The sequence below is a fragment of the Heterodontus francisci genome, chromosome 15 (assembly GCF_036365525.1).
Source record: "Heterodontus francisci isolate sHetFra1 chromosome 15, sHetFra1.hap1, whole genome shotgun sequence".
NCBI lineage: Eukaryota > Metazoa > Chordata > Chondrichthyes > Heterodontiformes > Heterodontidae > Heterodontus > Heterodontus francisci.
Window position 1 is genome coordinate 15,878,519 of NC_090385.1, and position 23,535 is coordinate 15,902,053.

The window sequence follows — 23,535 nt, forward strand, 5'->3', positions numbered from 1 at the left end:
AGGGAGCCTGTAGGGAAAGATAAGTTGGGGTAGCCTCATCGGGGGTGAATCAGTCCCTCCCTGAGGCTGGAGTGGTCTTTGGGTAGAGGGGGGCATCTTGGGTTCTGGGGGTGGGTTGGGAGGTGGGGGCGGCACTCAATTGGGCACCCTGTGCCTGACTGCCATTCCCCCGCCCTGCCCTGGGGCGCAGAAAGGCCAGCAGCTATTGCTGGGTGGCCTTTCACGTCTCCAGCACGCCCGCTTGCCATGGGTAAAATACCCGTGGAGGCGGGCGAGGGCCCTTAAGTGGCTGTTAAGTGGTCACTTAAGGATCTTGGTTGGCCTTGGGCGGGCAGGCTATTTCCCAATCCCCGCCCGACTCGGTAAACTTGACCGGAGGCGGAAGTGGGGCGGGTCGGCCTCCCAGAGCCTCCCTCATCAGACCCGCTGGGATGGGGTAAAACTCAGCCCATAGTCTATGGGCTGTACCTCCTAGTTTAGTGTATTCAATTTAAAATTATAAGCTAACAGGTTTGCACTGACCCCCTGGTTTTTCTTGTATTTACTTGTCTTTGTTACAAAACTGTACATCTTTCTAAAAATAAACGAGTAAAATTTGTGCTAAGGTAGCCACAAACACTCGTTAAGTTATTGGTGATCACTATCCGTCCCAGGGAAACATGAATTTGAATGCACGACATTCTGTAATTATAAACCATGACTTTATTATGTTGTAGAAAGATGGACTAGACTTTGAGAACTGTCTAGAATAAGTGGCACAAAGAACTGGAAAGAACAAAACTGTGTTTCATTGAGCCACATTATGCTAAACTAGATGTTATCGTTCCGAGAAGTTGTTAGAGCTTTTCAGATGTGTGGTTTCTCCATTTGCTTGACGATGCTGAGTTTTTCTTTTTGGTTCTCCCCCTAATGCCAATTCTATCTTCTCTTCTCTCTCAAATTGACTTGTTTCATCACTTACAGTCAAAAAAAAGGAGCTTGGATTCTTGGGGGAATTCCAGACTGTTCACCACTAGGCGAACTTCCTCCACTACAAAGTACAACATCTAAATTGGCAGTGAGCTTTCAATCGGAGGTGTACGGACTTTCCACAGAGCAAATCAGCGAATGGAATCTTTTCCCAATTTTCTTTTAATAAAGTGTGCAATCATCCAATCATCTTTATGTAGAACTAATAAAACAAAATGAGTTTTCATAATTCCTTGCCTCTGAAATTCAAACTAAAGCTCAGTGAATACAGAATATGACGTGTGTGTATATAGGTGGTCTTTTTCTTACGAAGGTTCAGTTGGTAGTACTCTTGCCTTTTGAGTCAGGAAGGTTGTGGGCTAAAACCCTACTCCAGGACTTGAGCATGAAAGTCTCAGCCTAGATTACAACAACCAGGAAGTGTTGCACTGTTGAAGATGTCATCTTTCAGATAAGACTTCAACCCAAATCCCCGGCTGTCCTCTCAGGTGAACGTCAGATAACCGTGACGTTACTTTGGAGACGAGCAGGGGAGTTCTCCCTGGTGCCCTGGCCAACATTTATCCCCCATTCAACACCAGTAAAACAGATTATCTGGTCATTATCACATTGTTCTCTGTGGGAGCTTGCTGTGCACAAATTAGTTGCTGCATTTTCAACATTATAATAGTGACTATACTTCTAAGTATTTAATTAGCTCTAAAGCTTTAGAACAGCTTGAGGTCATGCTATATAAATGAATGTATTTTCTTATTTAAGTGCAATAAAGAAGGAGTGCTTTATTATCAAAAGGGTTGTGCTTTGACTCAGACATAAAATCGAAGGCCCACCTGCCTGGTTGGGTAGAGAGTAAAGAGATACTGCATGGAAAAATAAAGAGAATTTTCTCATTTATGCTTTACAATAATACCACCACCAAAAGATAACTCATTATTTCCCTTTTTGCTGTTTGTAGGTCCTTTTTAGCAAGCAAATTAACTGGTGTGTTTGCTTGCGCAGCAACAGTGGCTGCATTCAAAGTCATTCAATGTACTTGAAGCACTGAGATATGATATGACAATTCATATTTATATCGCGCTTTTAACGTAATAAAATGTTCCAAGGTGCTTTACAGGAGCATTATAAAACCACAAAAGAAAATATTAGGTCAGATGACCAAAATCTTGGTCAAAGAGGTAGATTTTAAAGAATGTCTTAAAGGAGGAAAGTGGAGTGGAGAGGCAGAGAGCTGTAGGGATGAAATTCCAGGGCTTGGGGCCTATAGAATGGAAGGTGTGGCTACCAATGGTGGAGCAGTAAAAATCAGGGATGCACAAGAGGCCAGAATTAGAGGAGTGCTGATATCTTGGAGAGTTGTAGGGCTGGAGGAGATTACAGAGATAAGGAGGGGGGGTGAGACCATGGGGTGGAGGGGGAGAGTTGAAAATAAGGATGAGAATTTTAAAATCAAGATGTTGCTGGAACAGGAGCCAATGGAGGTCAGTGAGCACAGGGGTGATAGGGGAACGGGACTTGATGCAAGTTAAGACACGGGAGTAACAGTTTTGGATGACCACAAGTTTACGGTGGGTAGAATGTTGGAGACCAGCCAGGGGTGCATTGGGATAGAAAAAACTAGAGGTAACAAAGGCATGAATGAGGGTTTCAGCAACAGATGAGCTGAGACCGGGATGTTACGGAGTTGGAAATAGGCAGTCTTAATGATGGCACGGATATGAGATTGGAAACTCATCTCGGGGTCAAATGCGACACCAAGGTTGCGAATAGACAGGCTTAATCTCAGACTGTTGCCAGGGAGAGAAATTAAATCGGTAGCTAGGGAACGGAGTTTGGAGCAGTGACCAAAAATAAAGGCTTCAGTCTTCCCAATATTTAATTGGAGGAAATTTCTGCTCATCTAATACTGGATGTCGGATAGCAGTCTAGTGAAGAAGTCAAGAGAAGAGGTGGTGAGGTAAAGCTGAGTGTCATCCGTGTACATGAGGAAACTAACCCTGTGCTTTTGGATCATGTCACTGAGGGGCAGCATGAAGATGAGAAATAGGAGGGGGCCAAGGATAGATCCTTGGGGGACACCAGAGGTAACGGTGTGGAAGCAGGAAGAGAAGCCATTGCAAGTGATTCTCTGGCTATGATTAGATCGATTAGAATGGAACCAGGTGAGAGCAGTCCCACCCAGCCGGACAGCAGTGGAGAGGTGTTAGAGGAGGATGGTGTGGCCAACCGTATCAAAGACAGATTGAGAAGGATGAGGAGGGAAAGTTTACCTTTGTCACAGTCACAGAGGATGTCATTTCTGATTTTAATAAGAGCCGTTGCGGTATTGTGGCGGGGCAGAAACCTGATTGGAGGGATTCAAACATGGAGTTCTGGGAAAGATGGGAACAGATTTGGGAGCCAACAACAAGTTTAAGGACTTTGGAAAGGAAAGGGAGGTTGAAGATGGGGCAGTGAGGACAAGGGTTAGGTTTTTTGAGGAGAGAGGTAATGACAGCAGATTTAAAGGAGAGAGGGACAACACCTGAAAAGAGAACTATTTACAATATTGGCTAACATGGGGACCAGGAGGGGAAGTTGGATGGTCAGCAGTTTAGTGGGAATAGGATCAAGGGAACAGGAGTTGGGTCTCATGGACAAGATGAGCTCAGAGGGCATGAGGGGAGATAGGAGAGAAACTAGAGAAGTATGTGAGTTCAGGACTAGGGCAAGGGGGAGCATAAGGTGCTATAGAAATGTTTGTTTTTTCAGTCTGAGTGACTTCCTACTCTCCAAACTTTTGTAAAAAAAAAAAATTCTTTTTGCACTGGAGTGTGTCTTGTGTTCCACTCCTTATTGATTCCGTGCAGATGTAAACATGAGTTAAAATCTACCTTTTTGACAAGCTTTTGGTCATTGACCTCGTATCACCTAATGTGTCTCTGTGAAATTTTGTTTTATGATGCTTCTATGAAGTACCTTGGGACGTTTTATTATGTTAAAGGTGCTATATAAATATTTGTTATAAACTTTGCTTTGCAGACAATCCATTTAAATTACTTTTGTTATGAGTCTTCCAATTATTGAAGAGAAGTTTTGTTGGGGCCCAGCCTAATTTGTTAAAGGAGTGTGAATTGAGTAAGACATTTTCTGAATTTGTCTGTGTCACAGTTCAGTAATAATGTTTTTAATATTTTCACAGAAACAACTGAAAAATGAAGCCAAGAAGGCCATTAACCAACTGGACCTACGCATCTTAAAGCACGGTGACCAGGTGCGTATTATTGGTATGTGGCCTAGTATGACTGAAAGACAATTGCTAGGTATCCATGGATATTTATTGGACTGGGTAATAAATGGGTGCTAAAACAGAAAACCAGTTGCTTACTTAAAGACCTCCAGTTAATTTAGCCTCTGGGTATAATGAGTAAAAAAAAAAAAATTCAAGTAATTATATAGTTTTCTTTTGGGCCTCCTTATCTGGAGAGACAATGGATACGCGCCTGGAGGTGGTCAGTGGTTTGTGAAGCAGCGCCTGGAGTGGCTATAAAGGCCAATTCTGGAGTGACAGGCTCTTCCACAGGTGCTGCAGAGAAATTTGTTTGTTGGGGCTGTTGCACAGTTGGCTCTCCCCTTGCGCCTCTGTCTTTTTTCCTGCCAACTACTAAGTCTCTTCGACTCGCCACAATTTAGCCCTGTCTTTATGGCTGCCCGCCATAGTACTGTGTACTGTGTACTGTGTACTATAGTACTGTGTACTTTATTACAGTGCTAAAACAAACTAATTATTCTGGAAGAGGCAAAAAGAAATCTTGCTAAGTTATTAGTCTTTTTGGACCCTCCATGTGTGCCAATTTAACCTGAATTCAGAAGCCGACCAGTTACAGCAATGTTGCACCATTTCAGATCACCCAAATCTAATTGAATGGCGGAACATTCTCGAGGGGCTAACTGGCCGACTCCTGTTTCTATGTTCTGTCACTAGGTGGGAGAACAGTTGCTTGGAACATCTAAAAATAGGAATTTGCATGCTGGCATAAAAAAAAAAGTTTATTGCAGAAGTATTCTGGCTTATCAACTGTTTGCAAGATTGAGATTTCACATGGGATGTCTAGCTACCAAAGCTTAACTGCGGAAAGTGACTTTTTTTTTGTCTTTGTTCAATTTCGAACTTGAGCTGCACCAAACTGGTGCTCACTGCCCAGAGAGTATCTTTACCTGTCTTTTGAGTTTAGGCATTTGTCTTTCACTTGTGAAAGAAGATTTTGCACCTGAGTTGTGGATCTTTCAATACTTGTAAGATAAGTCAATTGTTGTAACTCAATCACACAGTTTTGAAAAACGTATGCGTATTGCTTTTGAACACATGTTGATTTTAAACTGGGTGTTGCATGGTAGATCCTACACAATATGACCTCTGGCTGCTCTTTTTAGCTTGTCCCTGAACACAAAAGGCAACAACTTTTTCCTCCTACTGGTTGCCTAGTGGGTGAGGCAACCTCCTGCTGAGGATCAACTAAAAACTGATAGTCAATCATCCTTTTTCTTTCTGATCTTCAGGAGACTGGCCCAGATGCTGACAGCTGTGCAGTGTGCATTGAAGCTTACAAGCCCAATGATGTTGTTCGCATCTTGACTTGCAAGTAAGTAGCCAATCGTCATGTATATTTTTGTTTGAATTATTCATAATGTAGAGTATAACAAAGTGACTCTTCACAATGCAGAGCATGTGCAGAGCGATCGCGGACGTCATCAATTTGTGAAAATATTTGCCAGCTTGCCAGTATAAATGCGTGCATTCGGGCTGACGTCACCACGTAATGATGTCCTCACCCCTCAATAGCCACAATCGCCAGCTCCATTCCCCTGAACATTACCCCGCTCCCACCTACCATGCCCGCTTCAATCATCTCTTTCAATTTCCCACGCCATCCTGCATCGCCAGTGCTTCTCTCAACTACTCACTCCAGCCCTCCCCGTTTTACCCCCTTGGCTGCTCGCTCCCTGCCTCACCGCTGCCTTCCCTCAGCCACTCTCAACCTGCCCTCACCGCTTCTCCACCCCCACTGGCCACTTGCTGTAGGTCTTGCCACTTCCCCTACCTCTGCTGCTCGCTCCTGGCCTTATCGCTTCCCCCTTCCATCGATTGCTCACCGTCGTGCTGCCCGAAGAAGTGGGGGGTGCAGGGAACGAGCCACCGAAGCGGGAAGCAAGCGGCCGTGGGGTGGCGGGGCAACGCGGGAGCAATTGGCCAAGAAGAGGGAAGCAGCGAGGCCTGGAGCAAGCGACAGGGTGATGGGGGGAAAGTGGGGAGCAAGCGGCTGAGGTGGGGAAGCAGCAAGGGCGGGAGGGAGTGGCCAAGGGGGGAGTAAGCGGCAAGCCGATGGGTGCGGGAGGGTGTGGTAAAGAGAAGCGCAATTGCAGTAGGGAGCGGGATACTTTTGGGAGTGGGATGGAGGTGGCGATCGCAGCCATTGAGGGGATTTGGGTTTAAGGCTGTGTTTGCATTTTGTGACAAATTGAGCAGCGCCATCTTTATTACTGGCATCTGCCTGAGACATCGCAGACAGTGACGTTTCAGTGGACGAGGCTGCATTTGCGCATGTGCCAGTACTGCGCCACCTAGTGGTTGTGTTGTCAGCAAAAGCAGCCATCGCATAAAGGGGAGGATTGGCAGCAGTATGTGAAATAAGTTGCCTGTAGAAATCTATGGTGCCCACATTGAACTGAGCAGAATTATCCAATTTATAATATGCTAAAAGGAAACTTGTGAAAGAGTAAGTAAAATTGATATGTGGTTACCCTCATAATAACCATTAGCTGTTTCTTCTTCCCCGTTGAGCTTTTGCTGAAATACTAAGTGAGGAGAGGCTCAAAGAATGAGAATGGACCATCAACAACAAAATCAGTCCTGAAAGGGTGCTCTGAAATGGATATGTAGAGGACTCCCTGGGGCAACACCATAAATGTGGTTAAGCTGAATGCAAGAATTAGGTTTTTCTCAGATAGTTGAGGTTTGCTCTGATGGTTGCAGATCTGGATCTCATGAATGACTCTGTGACATCACCAGATAATGAAGTTGAGTGTTGTGAGTGTTGATGGTTGGATTGGATCCATGATATTTAGCATGGATCCTAAAGCCAGTGTTGAGCAGTGTGGAGGGCAAATCAGCCACAAAGATTTGACTGCGGCAACACTCTGTTAGGCCAGTTCTGGGACATGTAGCACACTTGCATCGGTCAAGGTGACTTATGTCCAGGAATTGCCAAAACCTGACATGAAATAATATAAAAATACGATTTAAACATTTTACAGAACATCTGAGAAAGCAAAACAGAAGCAGTGTATTAAAATTACTTGAGTAATTTTGACATGTAAAGACAATGGAACACAGCCATTGGTGAGGATGGGAAAATAGCCACCAGGGATGCAAATTGAGGCACTGTGTATGGGATGAGGACGGTCACCAGTTTAAAAAAGCATGGCAAAGTTCAGAAAGGATCAATGACCCCGCTGTATTTTTTTTTCCCTTCAGGATAAAAGCTATGGCGGTCTGCCTGTGTGGGCGCTGCGGCTCATTTAAATGGTCAGGGCGGATTGCACCTCCACCCCCCCCCCCCCCCCCCCCCCCACCGCAGCCGATGACATGGAGGGGGCGGGTGGTCCATCCCCGGCAACGGCGTCAGGTGTCATTGCACAGGCACCGAGGCCATTTTTAAAGGACTTCTACCCCTTCCATTTAATTTAAATGTTTAAAGAAAATTTAAATATTAAATAAAATTATCCCAGCTCTCTCCCCCGCCAATAAAAACTTACCTTGTGCTCCCGACCTTCTCTTTCTCTCCCCACCCCACCCCTTGCCACAAGTTCATAAACTGTAACTTTACCCCTTCCCACCATCTCCTAGACCAATCGGATACGTTCGACCCCGCTCCCCACCCCCCCCCCCCCCCCACTCCGCCTTGAAAACTTACCTGCTCCCCCCTCCCCACCGGTGTCCCGCAGAGTAATGTATCTAAGTTTGATGAAGATACAAAGCTAGGTGGGAATGTGAGTGGTGAGGAGAACACAGGTATAGACTGGTTAAGCGAATGGGCAACAAAGTGGCAGATGGAGTATAATGTGGGGAAGTGTGAGGCTATTTTTATGACCAAAGTTAATATCAAAACAATGTTTTTTTAAAAGGTGCAAAATTTGTAAATGTTAATGTTCAGAGAGACATGAATGTCCTCATACAACAAACACAAAAAGTTAGCATGCAGGTGCAGCAAGCAATTAGGGAAGCAAGTGGCATGTTGGCCTTTGTTGCAAATGGATTGGAGTAAAAGAATAAATAATACAATTGTATGGGACTTTGGTGAGACCACACCTGGAATACTCTCTCCAATTTTGGTCTCCATATTTAAGGAAGGATAAACTTGCATTGGAAGCGGTACAGCGAAGGTTCACTAGATTGGTCCCTGGGTTGTGAGGGTTGTCCTATGATAGGCTGAGTAAATTGGGTCTATATTGTTTAGTTTAGTTTAGAGATACAGCACAGAAACAGGCCCTTCAGCCCACCGAGTCTGTGCCGACCATCAACCACCCATTTATACTAATCCTACACTAATTCCATATTCCTACCACATCCCCACTTGTCCCTATATTTCCCTACCACCTACCTATACTAGGGGCAATTTATAATGGCCAATTTACCTACCAACCTGCAAGTCTTTTGGCTTGTGGGAGGAAACCGGAGCACCCGGAGAAAACCCACGCAGACACGGGGAGAACTTGCAAACTCCACACAGGCAGTACCCAGAATTGAACCCAGGTCGCTGGAGCTGTGAGGCTGCGGTGCTAACCACTGCGCCACTGTGCCGCCCTTCTCTGGAGTTTACAAGAATGAGAGTTGAACTCATTGAAACATTTAAGATTATGAAGGGGCTGGATAGGGTAGATACTGAGACGTCGTTTCCCCTGGCTTGGGAATCTAGAACAACGGGGCACAGTTTCAGGATAAGGGGCCGATCGTTTAGAACTGAGATCAGGAGAAATTTCTTCACTCTATGGGTTGTGAATCTTTGGAATTCTCTACCCCAGAAGGTTGTGAATGTGCCATCACTGGAATATATTTAAGGCTGAGATAGATAGATAGATTATTGGTCGTTCAGGGAATCAAAGGATATGAGGAGCAGGCAAGAAAGTGGAGTTGAAGCCCAAAGACAGCCATGATCTTTTGAAGGCGAGGCAGCCTCAATGGGCCGTGTGATCTACTCCTGCTCCTATTTCTTAATGTTACGTTCTCTTGCTGCAGTTTTCTTATTTTAGAGTTTAACCACTCTCAGTTGAAGAAGCCTACATCTCAGTCAGTCATCCAATATTTTATTTGTAATCAATTGAGAGTATCCAAAAGAATACACTTTCAGTGGTATCCATGATTGTGCTGAAGTACCAATTTGTTCCTCTTAATTCATCTGTTGGACATTGTTATTCCTTGATCGCTGTGCCTCATATACAGTGTAATTGGCTTCAAACGTATTTAAAAGCCTGTCTTAAGGTGAAATCAAATGAATAGGTCCTATTATTTACCCAGCCCCTTGTGAATTGTGTGGAGAATCCTGCTTGCTAAACATATCTCTTATGTAAAGTCCTCATCTGTTCTAGCGATCTAAACAAAAATATAATGAGAGTATCAGCTTGGGGCCTGACCTTGTGACTGAACGTATGATTTTGAGTAATCTTGCGACCAAAGGTATGACGGTGAGTGATCTTGTGATTGAAGTACAACAATATCAAAGCAGAAGCTGCCTGGTGTTGTCAAAGCCTCAGAAGCAACTGTCGTGCATTGAGTAGTTAGCACCGCAGCCTCACAGCTCCAGCGACCCGGGTTCAATTCTGGGTACTGCCTGTGTGGAGTTTGCAAGTTCTCCCTGTGTCTGCGTGGGTTTCCTCCGGGTGCTCCAATTTCCTCCCACAAGCCAAAAGACTTGCAGGTTGGTAGGTAAATTGGCCATTATAAATTGCCCCGAGTATAGGTAGGTGGTAGGGAAATATAGGGACAGGTGGGGATGTGGTAGGAATATGGAATTAGTGTAGGATTAGTATAAATGGGTGGTTGATGGTCGGCACAGACTCAGTGAGCCGAAGCGCCTGTTTCAGTGCTTTAACTCTAAATAAATAAATATGTCTGCTAATGCTTCAGTCATCAAAACCACCACTGCTTACCTTGGTCATTTATTTTGTCTCGAAAGCAAGAGCTAAAGCTGACATGCCATATATGAAATGTGCATTTTAAGACACTGGGAGGGAGTTCCAGAATTAATGAGTGATGTCCAACATTACCATAAGATTACCACAAGTCTGTTTGAAAAATTCTTTTGTTGCAGCATAGTCAGAAAATGTCTGGCAAACATATTGTTTACTTGTTTGTAAGCAATGTGTGTAATTGTGTAAAACGTCTGTCACACTGATGCGTGTACTTCTTGTGTACTTCTTCTGGTCTCTTGTTTTCCCCTAAATCTGAAAGTTTGCCAAACAATTCATAGCCTCTTTAAAATAGTGTCCTCTATCAATGCAGGCAAAAATAAAAATGTTTTTCAAGCCTGTATGCTGAGAAAGCAGCTATAAATGTAGCGCTACTTAAGAAAGAGAAACATTTATAAATGCATTGTCAGCTAAAGGAAAGAATTAAATGTGGAGTAAATTCTGGCAATTTCCATTGGTCCAGGTGTAAAAACATTTGATTGGGTTTCTGTATAACAAAATAGACTTTGTTTTAAATATGTAAAACATCTAGAAATGCTAGAAGCACTATTCTGATAAAGGTTCGCACCTGAAACAATAACTTGCCTGTCTTCTCCACAGACATTGACTAACCTAGTGAGTGTACCCAGTACTTTAATGCTTTGTTTTAACTTTGGATGATTCCACTGTCTCCCTTGTTATTAAACTGGTTGTTCAGTCAGGTAGCAGCGCCAATCTCTTAGTCGAGTATATAAATTTGCTTGCAGTTTAGAGAGTGCAGTTATGAGGATGGGTTACATGAATTGTATGTACGTAAATCTTTGAAGGTGGCAGGACAAGTTGGGAAGGCTGTTTTTATATTTAAAAAACACTGAATCCTTGGCTTTACTATTAGAGGTATAGAGTACAAAACAAGGAAGTTATACTGAGGAAAAAAAGCATTGGTTATGCCTCAGCTGGAGTATTGTGTTCAATTCGAGGCCGCACACTTATTAGGAAGGATGTCAAGGTGTTAGTGGATGTAGAAGAGATTTACTAGGATGGTACCAGGGATGAGGGACTTCAATTAAGTAGAGAGACTGAAGAAGCTGCTTTAGAGCAGAGAAGGTTAAGAGGTGATTTGATGGCATCTACACCTGAAAAATTAAGGAACTAAATATGATAGAAGAGCAAAGGAATCCAGGGATACAGGTGAACGAATCATTAGAAGCATCACAGGTTAGCAAAGCAATTGCAAATGCTAGCAAAGCACTGTGATTTATCTGTAGGGGTATAGTATTCAAAAGTAGTGAAGCGATGTAAAAGTCACTTGTTAGGCTAGGCTGAACTTGGATAACTATTCTGGTCTCCAAACTATAAAAAAGACAGAAGCACATGAGGAAAGTGCAAAAAAGATTTATGAAGATGGTACCAGGACTGAGAGATTACATTATCTGGATCTATTTAAATAGATCTGGATGAATAGCTAGTAGCAGTGATGGGGGTCGTGAAGCTAAGATTGTCGTACAAACCCACCTGGTTCAATAATGTCCTTAGGGAAGGAAACTTGCTGTCCTTATGTGACTTCAGACCCACAGCAATGTGGGTGACTGTCCCTGAAATGGCCTAGCAAGCTACTCAGTTTTACCAAACCATACAAAGAAGCTGATGCTATAACAGAGTGTTCCTTGTTCAACTCGGAAGAACTTGTACTAGTGTAGCACTTATGTCCTCCAGACATCTCAAAGTGTTTCACAGTCAATGAATTGCTTTTGAAATGCAAGCACTGTTTTTGTGTAGGTGACCATGGCAACCGGTTTACTCACAGCAAGATCGTACAAACAGTATTGAGAGAAATGACTGCATAATCTTTTTTTTTTAATCTTTCTGGAGGCTTGATCGAGGAATGAATGTTGGCCGGGATGCATGGTCCTCTGTTTTTCAGTCTTTTATGTCCACTTGAACAGGTAGATCGGGTTTGATCTCATCAGAAAAGATGACACTTGCAACAATGCAGTGCACAGGAACACAGGAAATAGAAGCAGGAGTAGGCTGTTCGGCCCCTTTGAGCCTGCCACACAATTCAACTAGATCATGGATGATCTTCAAACTCGAAGCCATTTTCCTGCACTATCCACATATCCCTTGATATCGTAAATATCTAGAAATCTAAAGATCTCTGTCTTGAATATACTCAATGACTGATCCACCACAGCCTCCTGGGATAGAGAATTCCAAAGATTCACCACCTTCTGAGTGAATAAATCCTTCCATTTCTGTCCTAAATGGCCTACCTTTTAATCTGAAGCTGTGTCCACTGGTTCTAAACCCTCTAGCTAGGGAAAGCATCCTTCCTGCATCTACCCTGTCGAGTCCTGTAAGAATTTTGTATGCTTCATTGAGAATACCTCTCATTCTTCTAAACTCTAGAGAATATAGGCCCAGTCTCCTCAATCTCTCATCACAGGACAATCCCGCCATTCCAGGGATCAGACTGGTGAACCTTTATCAGCTGAGATCATGTTCAAGTACTGGCCTAGGCTTTGGACCCACAATCTTCTGACTCCGAAGTGATTTTGCTACAACTATGTCGAGCTGAAACTTAATGGGAAACATCCCAGTGTTCTGAACTGGTAACAACCTTTGGTGTTAGCCATGGCTCAGGGGTAGCACTTATTTCTGAGCCAGAAGGATGATGAAGCAACTCTCCGGAAACTTGAGCACATAATCTAGGCTTTTGCTTTTGTGCAGTCCTGAGGGAGTGCTGCACTGTCAGAAATGCCATCTTTCAGATGAAACATTACCAAAGCCCTGTGTTCCTCAGAGGTGGACATAAAAGATCCCATGGCACTATTTGAAGGAGAGCAGAGGAAATCTCCAAGTGTCATGGCCAACGTTTATCCCTTTGCCAACACCTAAAACAAACTATCTGGTCGTTATCGCAGTGTTGTTTGTGGGAGCTTGCTGTGTATAAATTGGCTGCCGGGTTTCCTACATTAAAACAGTGAATATACTTCAAAAGTACACTGGGACCCTGTGATAACGTGGTCCACAGGGACCATATCCTGAAACCGCATTATTTCATAGCTGTGTAGTTTTCCTTGTGCCCAGCGCTCAAGCTTGATCCCAGCAGGACCAGGGCCAATATTACACGCCTATCCCTACAGTTTCCAGTCCTCGTGCTCCAAAATAAAGCAGGTGCTGTGTAAAATCAACCAAATAATTAATGGCTGCTTTTAATTTTTTTTTTTAAAGTGGGTGGCTGTGTTCGTAGTTGGTGGAGGCTTGTGGTCACATTTGCAGAATGAAAACTTTGGGGTCCAAGATGGACCCACGTTATAACACACTATGTTATAGCAGGGCCCCAGTGTACTTGATTGGCTGTAAAGCTCTCTGGGACATCCTGAGGTTGTCTAAGGTGCTATATAAATACAAGTCTTTTTTTTTTCTTCACCTAGTTAAACTCGAGTTGTACCCTTTTCACTCTTTGAACATTAGAAACATGAGATATAGGAGCAGGAGTAGGACATTCAGCCCTTGTGCCTGCTCTGATATTCAGTAAGAACATGGCTGATCTTTTACATCAACTTTATCTTCCTGTCCTATTCCCATCTCCCTTGATTTCCTTAGTATCTAAAAAATCTGTCGATTCATATCTTTGAATATACTCAACGACTGAGCATCCAAAGCTCTTTGGATACAGAATTACAAAGATTCACAACCCTTTTTTTTTTTGGTGAATAAATTTCTCCTCATCTCAGTCCTAAATGGCTGACTCCTAGTTCTAGAATCTCCAGCCAGGGAAAACCTCCACTGAGCATCTACCCTGTCAAGTCTTCTAAGAATTTTACACGTCATCTTTCATTCTTCTGAACTCCAGAGAATATAGGCCCATTCTACGCAATCTCTCCTCATGACAGCCTTCTCATCCCAGGAATCAATCCAGTGAGCCTTTGTTGCACCCCCTTGAAGGCAAATGTATTCCTCCTTATGTAAGGATTGCATTCCGCTTAGCCTGTCTATATCCCTTTGCAGCCTCTTTACATCCTCCTCACAGCTTACTTTCCCATCTAACTTTGTATTGCCAGCAAGCTTGGATGTATTACACTCGGTCCCCTCATCTATGTCACTGACGTAGATTGTAAATAGCTGAGGCCCAAGCACTGATCCTTGCGGCACTCCATTAGTTACACCTTGCCCTCTGAAGGTGGCCCATTTATTCCTACTTTCTGTTTTCTGTCCGTTAATACTCTTGAAGGCTCCTTATGTTCCCTGAGCTTGGGCAAGCAGAGTATGTAGCGATAGGGAGAATATGTGTACGTTTTAGTCAGACAGAAATTCCAGAGATGTGGATTTCTCAGCAGCTTTGATCAGAGACCATTCAGACAATCTGATGAGCCTCTTCAACGCTCGTACACTGGCTGACCAAAATACAGGGGTACCTTGTGAAAAAGAGCGTCTGGCAGATATCCGTTAAACCTCCAATGAGAGGTATGCATAGTAACCAAGGGTTTAATGAACTGATTTTTCTCTTTAGCAATGATTTGCTCAAGACTTCAATAACAAATTTATCAAATGTGCATAATTGGTTCGATTGTTATGGGAACATTAGATGCCATCATTCAATTTTTTTTAAAAATCACAGCAAGTAAATAGCTGGTAAATGTATTAAAAAGTAGCTCAGTAAGGGCACTCAGTTGACTGCAGCCATTCATCGTGGCCTTTATTAGCCAAGGCATAGAATAAAAGAGCAGGGAGGTTTCATGATGGAGCTGTATAAAACGCTAGTTAGGCCACAGCTGGAGCACTGTGTACAGTTCTGGGCACCACACTATAGGAAGGATGTGATTGCACTGGAGAGGTTGCAGAGGAGATTCACCAGGATGTTGCCTGGGCTGGAGCATTTCAGTTATGAAGAGAGACTGGATAGGCTAAGGTTGTTTTCCTTAGAGCAGAGAAGGCTGAGGGGGGACCTGAATGAGGTATACAAAATTATGAGGGGCATTGATAGGATAGATAAGAAACTTTTTCCCTTAGCGGAGGGGTTAATAACCAGGGGGCATAGATTTAAGGTAAGGGGCAGGAGGTTTAGGGGGGATTTGAGGAAAAAGGTTTCACCCAGAGGGTGGTTGGAATCTAGAACACACTGCCTAAAGGGGTGGTAGAGGCAGGAACCCTCAACATTTAAGAAGTATTTAGATGAGCACTTGAAATGTCATAGCATACAAGGCTACAGGCCAAGTGCTGGAAAATGGGATTAGAATAGATAGGTGCTTGATGGCCGGCACAGACATGATGGGCTGAAGGGCCTGTTTCCGTTCTGTATAACTCTGGCTGTAAGGTGACTCACCACCAGGGCAGCTAGGGATGGGTAATAAATGCTGGTGGCTCCCATCACCCAAGATTTTCTTTTAAAATATCTTGTGATCTTTATTTGCAGCCATGTTTTCCACAAATGTTGTATCGATCCATGGCTTCTGGAGCACAGAACCTGCCCCATGTGTAAATGTGACATCCTGAAAGCTCTTGGAGTAGAGGTAAGTTAACAATGGGTCTGGTTTATGCCCTAATGTGAAGCTTGCAGTCGGGAAAATGGAATGATTACAATGGCACATATGAACCGTTTAAAGATGCACTTACTGAAGAGTAAAAGACTTACATTTTTATAGCGTCTTTCATGACCTCTGGTTGTCACAGGGTGATTTACAGCTTATGAGGTACTTTTGAATTGCAGTCACTGTTGCAGTGTAGGAAAACGTAACCGAAAATTTTCACACAGCAAGATCCCACAATGTGATAATGACCAGCTCTGTTTTGAAGAGATGTTGGTTAAGGGACAAACATTGACCACGACACCAGGGATAACTCCCTTGCTGGTCTTTGAAATAGTGCCATGGGGTCTTTTATGTCCACCTGAGAGGACATCTGACAGTGCAGCACTCTCTCAGTACTGCACTGTGGTAGCAGTGTAGTCTATGTGTTCAAGTCTCTGGTGTGGGACTTAATCCAACAGCCTTCTGATTCTGAGGTGAGAGTGCTATCACTGAGCCATGACTGACACCTTCCTACGCCACCCCTCTGTACTACATAACATTGCTAATAGTGCCTAATTGGAGCCAGCTTTGAGTCATTCCCATTAGGAACTGGATTGAGAGTGTCCAAACTTTTTTTTGCAGAGTTTCACAACTTTCAAATGTGCTGTATAAGCATCTGAGTTTCACCTACCTTTTTTCTTATATCCATGCACTGATTTCTACTTGGCACAGATTGACCTAGAAAAGGCTGATGAGACAACAGCACCTGAACAATCATCCAGCAATCTTCAAAGAACTGGGCAGGACAGACACACTGAGGTTCCCGAGTGTACCATTTATACTCTGCCATCTGGTTTGGGGCATCAGCATGGATTGGATGAATCTCCTGTAACTGAGGATAATCACTATTTTAGTGAGTAATCATTGTCTCTCATTCATCTGGCTAAACTGAGATTGATTGTCACTCTGAGCATGTGCAATGCCTGTGCCCAAAGTCTCCATTTCAGAAACGCACTGTAGGTAAAAGTGACTATATTTTCCTTAAAATAAAACTTAGTGCAATATTTTTTAGAGGGGCATGTGATCCCAGAAAAAGTTTAATTTAAAAAAAGATCATGCAGATTTGACAATATTTCCTAACTATCGTTGTTACAGATATTTATATCTTTCTTCAAACTACAAACACATGAACAAGGAGCAGGAGTAGGCCACTCGGCCCCTCGAGCCTGCTCCGCCATTTATTAAGTTCATGACTGATCTGATTGTAACCTCAAATCCACATTCCTGCCTACCCCCAATAATCTTTCACTCCCTTGCTTATCAAGAATCTATCTACCTCTGCCTTAAAAATATTCAGAGACTCTGCTTCCACTGTCTTTTGAGGAAGAGAATTCCAAAGACTCACGACCCTCTGAGAGAAAAAATATCTCCTCATCTCTGTTTTAAATGGGTGACCCCTTATTTTTAAACAGTGACCCCTAGTTCTAGATTCTCCCAGAAGAGGAAACATCCTTTCCACATCCACCCTGTCAAGACCCCTCAGGGTCTTATATGTGTGAATCAAGACACCTCTTACTCTAATGAACTCCAGCGGATACAGTCCTAGCCTGTCCAACCTTTCCTCATAAGACAACCCACCCATTCCAGATATTAGTCCAGTAAACCTTCTCCGAATTGCTTCCAACACATTTATATCTTTCCTTAAATAAGGAGACCAGTACTGTACACAGTACTTCAGATGTGGTCTCACCAATTCCCTGTATAGCTGAAGCATAACCTTCCTACTTTTCTATTCAATTCCCCTCACAATAAATGATAACATTCTATTAGCCTTCTTAATTACTTTCTGTACCTGCATACTAACCTTTTGTGATTGATGCACTGGGACACCCAGATCCCTCTACATCTCAGAGCTCGGCAATCTCTCACCATTTAGATAATATGCTTTTTTATTCTTCCTGCCAAAATGGACAATTTCACATTTTCCCACATTATACTTCATTTGCTAGATCTTTGCCCCCTCACAACCTATCTATATCCCTTTGTAGCCTCCTCATGTCCTCTTCACAACTTACTTCTTACCTATCTTTGTGTCATCAGCAAATTTAGCAGCCATGCCTTCGGTCCCTTCATCCAAGTCATTTATATAAATTGTAAAAAGTTGGGGCCCCAGCACTGATCCCTGTGGCACACCACTCTTTGCATCTTGCCAACCAGAAAATGACCCATTTATGCTTACTCTCTGTTTCCCATTAGCTAGCTAATCTTCTATATCTGCCAAAATGTTACCCCCTACATGATGAGCTTTTATTTTCTGCAATAACCTTTGATGTGGCATCTTATCAAATGCCTTCTGGAAATAAGTACAGTACATCCACCGGTTCCCCTTTATCCTCAGCACATGTTACTTCTTCAAAGAACTCCAATAAATTGGTTAAACATGATTTCCCTTTCACAAAACCATGTTGACTCTGCCTGATTACCTTGAATTGTTCTAAGTGTCCTGCTGTAATGTCTTTTAATTATAGCTTCTAACATTTTCCCAAAGACTGATGTTAAGCTAACTGACCTATCATTTCCTGTTTTCTGTCTCCCTTTTTGAATAAAGGAGTTACATTGGCTATTTTCCAATCTAATGGAACCTTCCCCGAATCTAGGGAATTTTAGAAAATTAAAAGCAACGAATCAACTCTCTCACTAGCCACTTCTTCCCATCAGGACCTGGGAACTTGTCAGCCCGCTGCTCCAACAATTTGATCAGTACCACTTCCCTGCTGATTGTAATTTTCTTGAGTTCCTCTCTCCATTCCATTTCCTGATTTGCAGCTATCTCTGGGATGTTACATGTATACTCTGTGGTGAAGTGCAATGCAAAATACCTGTTCAATTCATCTGCCATCTCCTTACTTTCCCTTATTAATTCCCCAGACTCACTTTCTATAGGATCAATGCTCACTTAACTTTTTAAAATATCTACTGACGCTCTTAATATCTGTTTTTATATTTCTCACCAGCTTTCTCTCATTCTCTAATTTTTCCCTCCTTATTACAAATCTGCTTCTCTGCTCTCTCCAGGTGAAGAACAGCATCTCTTCAATAATGATGCTCGTGTGAATTCTCTGTCTGTATATGTTCTGCCACAGGACAATCCAGTCTATGAAGAGATTGATCTTCAGGATGAAGTAAAATCATGAATCGTCCCAAAGAAGTAAAATCCTGAAAATAAAGCCAACCATCAACTGTTATGCAGGGAGCACCTCTTAAATGAACTCTTTTTGTTTAAACAAAGACTTTGGAGTGGCACACATTCTACTTTTTCTGCATTTTTTTTTTATGCCAATGTTAAAAAAAAAACATGATTTTTAGAGAGTATAAATATAACAGGCAGCTCGTGATTAGTACTGGTGCTGAAACTCTCAGCATTTCACGCAATAACTGCAGTTAATTTAACTGACGCCTGATGACCACAAGGCTGCAGTGAAAACAAAGACTATTGAACATTATTTTTAACCCACAAGGCTGAGACTTTGCCGGTTTGGAGATTGCTTTTCAAACTTTTTTTTCTATGTGCAGTTGGGGGAGGGAGTGGTATGAGTTTGGGGACGAGAAGTAGACAGGCCCCTACAAATATCGATGCATTCCTCGGGATCTCCTGTTCTGACTTCCCAAAAAAGAAGTGTCAGCTACCCCAGGGAAAATCAAGATTGCGAAGAATAATAAGGTTTTTTTGTATCCATATACAGCAACTGCAGTAACATGCCAGAAGGGCACAACAATCTGATGTCCAGGAGATCCCTTGAGATTGCTTTACAATAATCCCACAGGATCTAAAAACCCCAGTTTGAAAATTTATGACTTAAACTGATGCATAAACTGGAATCCATTTGTTATGGGCCTTTAATCCATCGCCTGCACTCTGCTGACTGTTGCACTAAATTGCACTACACTTCTGATGAAAATGCAAGCAAAAGGTTGTCACCCTATTAATATAACTCTATAATGCAAACAAAACCTGCGCTGTCTGCTTGCGGTATCACTCCCAGTTAATTGCATCCCTGATATGAAATGGATCTTTGATTTATCATTCACATTATGTCAAAAGCAGTGTTGCTGGTACATTTCCTACATGATTAGCAATGCATTTGCCAGTATTCTGCTTCACTGAAAGCAATAGCTCATCTTTACATTCTTTTGTTTTTTTTTTCAATTCTGAATAATGGCCGGAATTTTACATTTGGCGGGAGGCCCCGCCCACTGGCCAAAAAGCCGGCAGCGACCCCAACTCCGCTGGGCCAGAGGGGCCAGGCAGGGATTTTTCACACCCCAGGCCCTTAATTGGTCTTGGGCAGGACTTCCACCTCCTTGAGGCAGGAAGTCCTGGCTAATGGAGCTGCTGGCCAGTCAGCGGGCCGGCAGCTCTTAGTCTCAGCAGTGCCACTGGGAATGGTGGCCACAGCTAGGACTACACACAGCCACCACAGCAAGAGGAAGGATCACCCCGGAATTGCGTTAAGTTTTTGGGTCTCACCGGGGACAATTGGCCGGACCCCGGCAAGGCAAGTGGGGTTGGTTGGGGGAGCAGGGGGTGGGGTAGTGTTGGGGGTGGTTGGGGCTTTGGGGGTGGCGTTCCATGGGGCACAGGGTGCCCGATCAGGAGGGCCATGCCCCCCAGCCCACAAGAAGGCTACCTGGTTTTACCAGGCGGGGTTCTTGAGGCCTTTGCTGTCTGGCCGCCGAGGATAAAATACCCACGGTGGCGGGAGGATATCCTTAAGTGCCAGTTAATTGGCCATTTAAGGGCCTTGATTGGCCTGGGGTGGGTGGGCCATTTCTTACAGCCGCCGCCCTGTGTAAAATTGCAGCAGGGGCGGGAGGGGGGACGAGAATGGCACCTCCCACTCAATTTTACGCCCCCCCCCCCCCAACGACCACCGCCACCAGCCTGCTTGTTTGGAGGCCGTAAAGTTCTGGCCAATGAAATGGTTGACTTTTAAAGGCAAGCTGCTCATCTCTTTTCAGGGTCCTAAAACAAGCTGAACATGCTGTCCAACATAAATAAGACCTCTACTGTACTTGCCTTTTAATCAAACCTCATGGTCAAAGAACTTTTTCTATGAACACAACACAAATGCAGAATTGGCTTCCTTTATGCAAATTATTGATTTTTTTTAAAAAAAGCAATCCTCTTAACCCTCAAAAAAGCAAATCTATTTTGGCGATAAAACACATTTGTGGATATTTTATTTGAAGACTTTGTGAGTAGTTAATACTGTTCAACACGAATAAAAAGGGAAGAAAAAAATCTGGGAGAGGAAGATATTTACAAGCCTCGTGTGGAATGGGTCAGCTCCAGACATTGCAATGGAGGCTTTGCAACTGGTTAGTTTTTCTATCACTTTCCAAAGGAAAATTGAAACTAATGCTTCAAATTCCAAAGAATAGTTCTTCATGAATAGGCAAGGGAATGCATCTGGTTGCAGGCTGCAGATTCAAGAGTCCCTGAAGGGGAGATTATAGGAGAAAGTGGGATCTATTTTAGATTAATATTTTAATGTTTTAATTGTACTTCCACAACTGCCTTACTTTATATTGAGCTTGTATAGTCCTTTCACGTGATGGAATGGAAGCAGTTATATTGGGTGGTGAGCATTTAGTGCCACTGGTCTCCTCTTAAAAGAGGAGATTACATTCACTTGCCCAGTGACATCACAAGTGATTTTTGCTTTGGTTTGTAGTAGGATCTCTCGGTATCCAGCAGCTTTCCAAAACCAACAGGTTCACGGTTAGTATCCCAGCCTCTGCAAATGGACGGGAGGGGTGCTTAGAGCAGAGCTGGAAAACACAATCAGTCAAAACCCGGTGCTTATTACTTGCTATATTGATCTTCCAGCATAACGAATGGCTCCTGCTCTGTTATTTTGGTAGGCTGAGATTCCACAAGATTGGCATATCCTTATGGAGGAATATGACAGGAGTACTACTTCGCTTTGTGATGTTAGCAAAGTGATGCTGTCCATCTGATGCCCACCAATGATTTTTTTTTTTAAATAAGACTTATAGTTGCTTTATTTCTCAGACATCAATAAAGCAAAATTGCTCCCCTCAATTAATCATGGAACACATGAACCACGCATGCATTTAAGATTTCCAGAGATCCACTTTACTGAGATAAATAGAACGCGTTTTATTGGAGTGGACTTAGTCTTTTTAGTGCAATAGAGAACAGCCGTCAAGTATCACTTTCTTAGGAAATGCAACGAGATTTGACAAAAATGGAATACTTGCCCAGGAGTTGCATTTCTGTCGAATGGTACAGAAATCGAACATCTCAAAGAATGTTTCTATCGTCACACAAGTGTTTGATCTAGACCATTTTAGGAGCAAATTTTGGTTTCAATATTTTGATTCCATATCGCATTGTTTGCTGGCTAATTTCAATTTCAGCAGGTGCCTTTGATCAGGAAATACCAAGTCCATAGCACCCTTTCCCACTGCTGCACAAAGTCAAGATCTACCCCAGTGTTTTATCATCTGCTTCACACATCATCTTTATCCTTTTCCATCTCCCTGTTTTCAGTTGCTACAAATCTTATTTTTAAAGTGTCGATTTGGCCTTTCTGGAAGGTCGCTTCTAAAATGTTCGCAAAACCTAATCCAAAATAAATCGCTTTGTTCCCCAAGAGGTTGCCAAATTCAGGATTTTCCCATCGGTGTTCTTTTAATGCCAGTGTTAACCCACTTTAAAATAGTTGGGTTAATGCCGGTGTTAAAATATTGCCAATGTGAGAAAGAAATAGGAACACTAGTGGTGCACTAAGAGTCTGCCTATGTCCCAGAGAACATTGGAGTATCCAATTCAACTAAGCATCAAAGAATAATGCGAGTAGGTAGCTTTTTGCTGTGTTGGCCATTGTTTCTGGATGCAATTTTCACTCTAAATATCTGATTGCTGTGACTGGAGCTGTAATACTATTGGATAAAACTTTGCCCTTATAAACGTTCCAGCTCCATCTATCCAATATTAACTCTATCAAAGCTACTGTTCGTCTTTAACCCTATGACAATGGAGAGTCACTCGGGGTCATGTAAACTGAAATCATTGGAGAGTAAAATTGGATGGGGTGTAGAACCAGCTTTGAATTGGATGGGGTGTAGAACCAGCTTTGCTCCCATTCCTGCCAATTTCCCGACAGGCGGGTTGGGTTAAAAATCGCCCCTGCGCCACCCATTTCTTGTAGTCAACATATCTCTCAGTACAATGTTGGACGTTTTTAAATGTAGGAGATTCAAAGGCCTTAAATACTTATTAAAATCACGTTTTAAAGCAATATGCAACATTCTACATGTTAATCACATGCACTTTAGGGAACTTAAATGATTTTTTTTATTTTGCCTTCTTGGGTGAGCTTAAATGAGAATGTTCTCGCTGGTATCCTGCAAATTGACTTCTCAAAGAAATGTAAATGGAACATTGTGGGTTTATTTTACACTGCATTTAAAAATTAAGGGACAGATAAGCATTTGTACTGGAATTTTGAGAATTTGCTGTACATATGATTTAAAAAATCATTTATATTGTAAGAATCCCTTTAGCAAACTGTAAATAAATTTGATGTTCTAATAAATGGTGTACTGTTTTTAAATGAACCTTTGTTTCACAGTAATTGTTCAGGAGAATCAGGATATCAGTCCCTTACTGTGGGTTGAAATATGAAATGCTTAGTTGTTCATCTCCCATTCCATTGTTTGGATTTTATTTTTTTTAATTGCATTTGTGTCACTAATTATTGGGATCCGAAGTGCTGTGTAATCTGCTATATTTTACTGTGCATGCGTAAATTGTGAAGAAGCT

The 23,535-nt window shown here is 42.8% G+C and overlaps 1 protein-coding gene across 3 annotated transcripts in view; it reads left to right on the forward strand.

Annotated features, from left to right (window-relative positions):
- The window catches only part of LOC137377493 (E3 ubiquitin-protein ligase RNF128), a 170,593-nt gene extending 147,283 nt beyond the window's left edge, over window positions 1-23,310 (forward strand). For 2 of the 3 annotated variants that reach the window (XM_068047145.1, XM_068047144.1), the window contains exons 3-7: window positions 4,148-4,219; window positions 5,506-5,588; window positions 15,590-15,686; window positions 16,416-16,596; window positions 18,759-23,310. In XM_068047145.1, the coding sequence (XP_067903246.1) occupies window positions 4,148-4,219; window positions 5,506-5,588; window positions 15,590-15,686; window positions 16,416-16,596; window positions 18,759-18,877 (552 nt within the window). In that variant the 3' untranslated portion in view covers window positions 18,878-23,310. The remainder of the gene's footprint in view (window positions 1-4,147; window positions 4,220-5,505; window positions 5,589-15,589; window positions 15,687-16,415; window positions 16,597-18,758) is intronic. The other variant, XM_068047146.1, reaches the window with a different exon arrangement.
- Window positions 23,311-23,535: the final 225 nt, after the last annotated feature.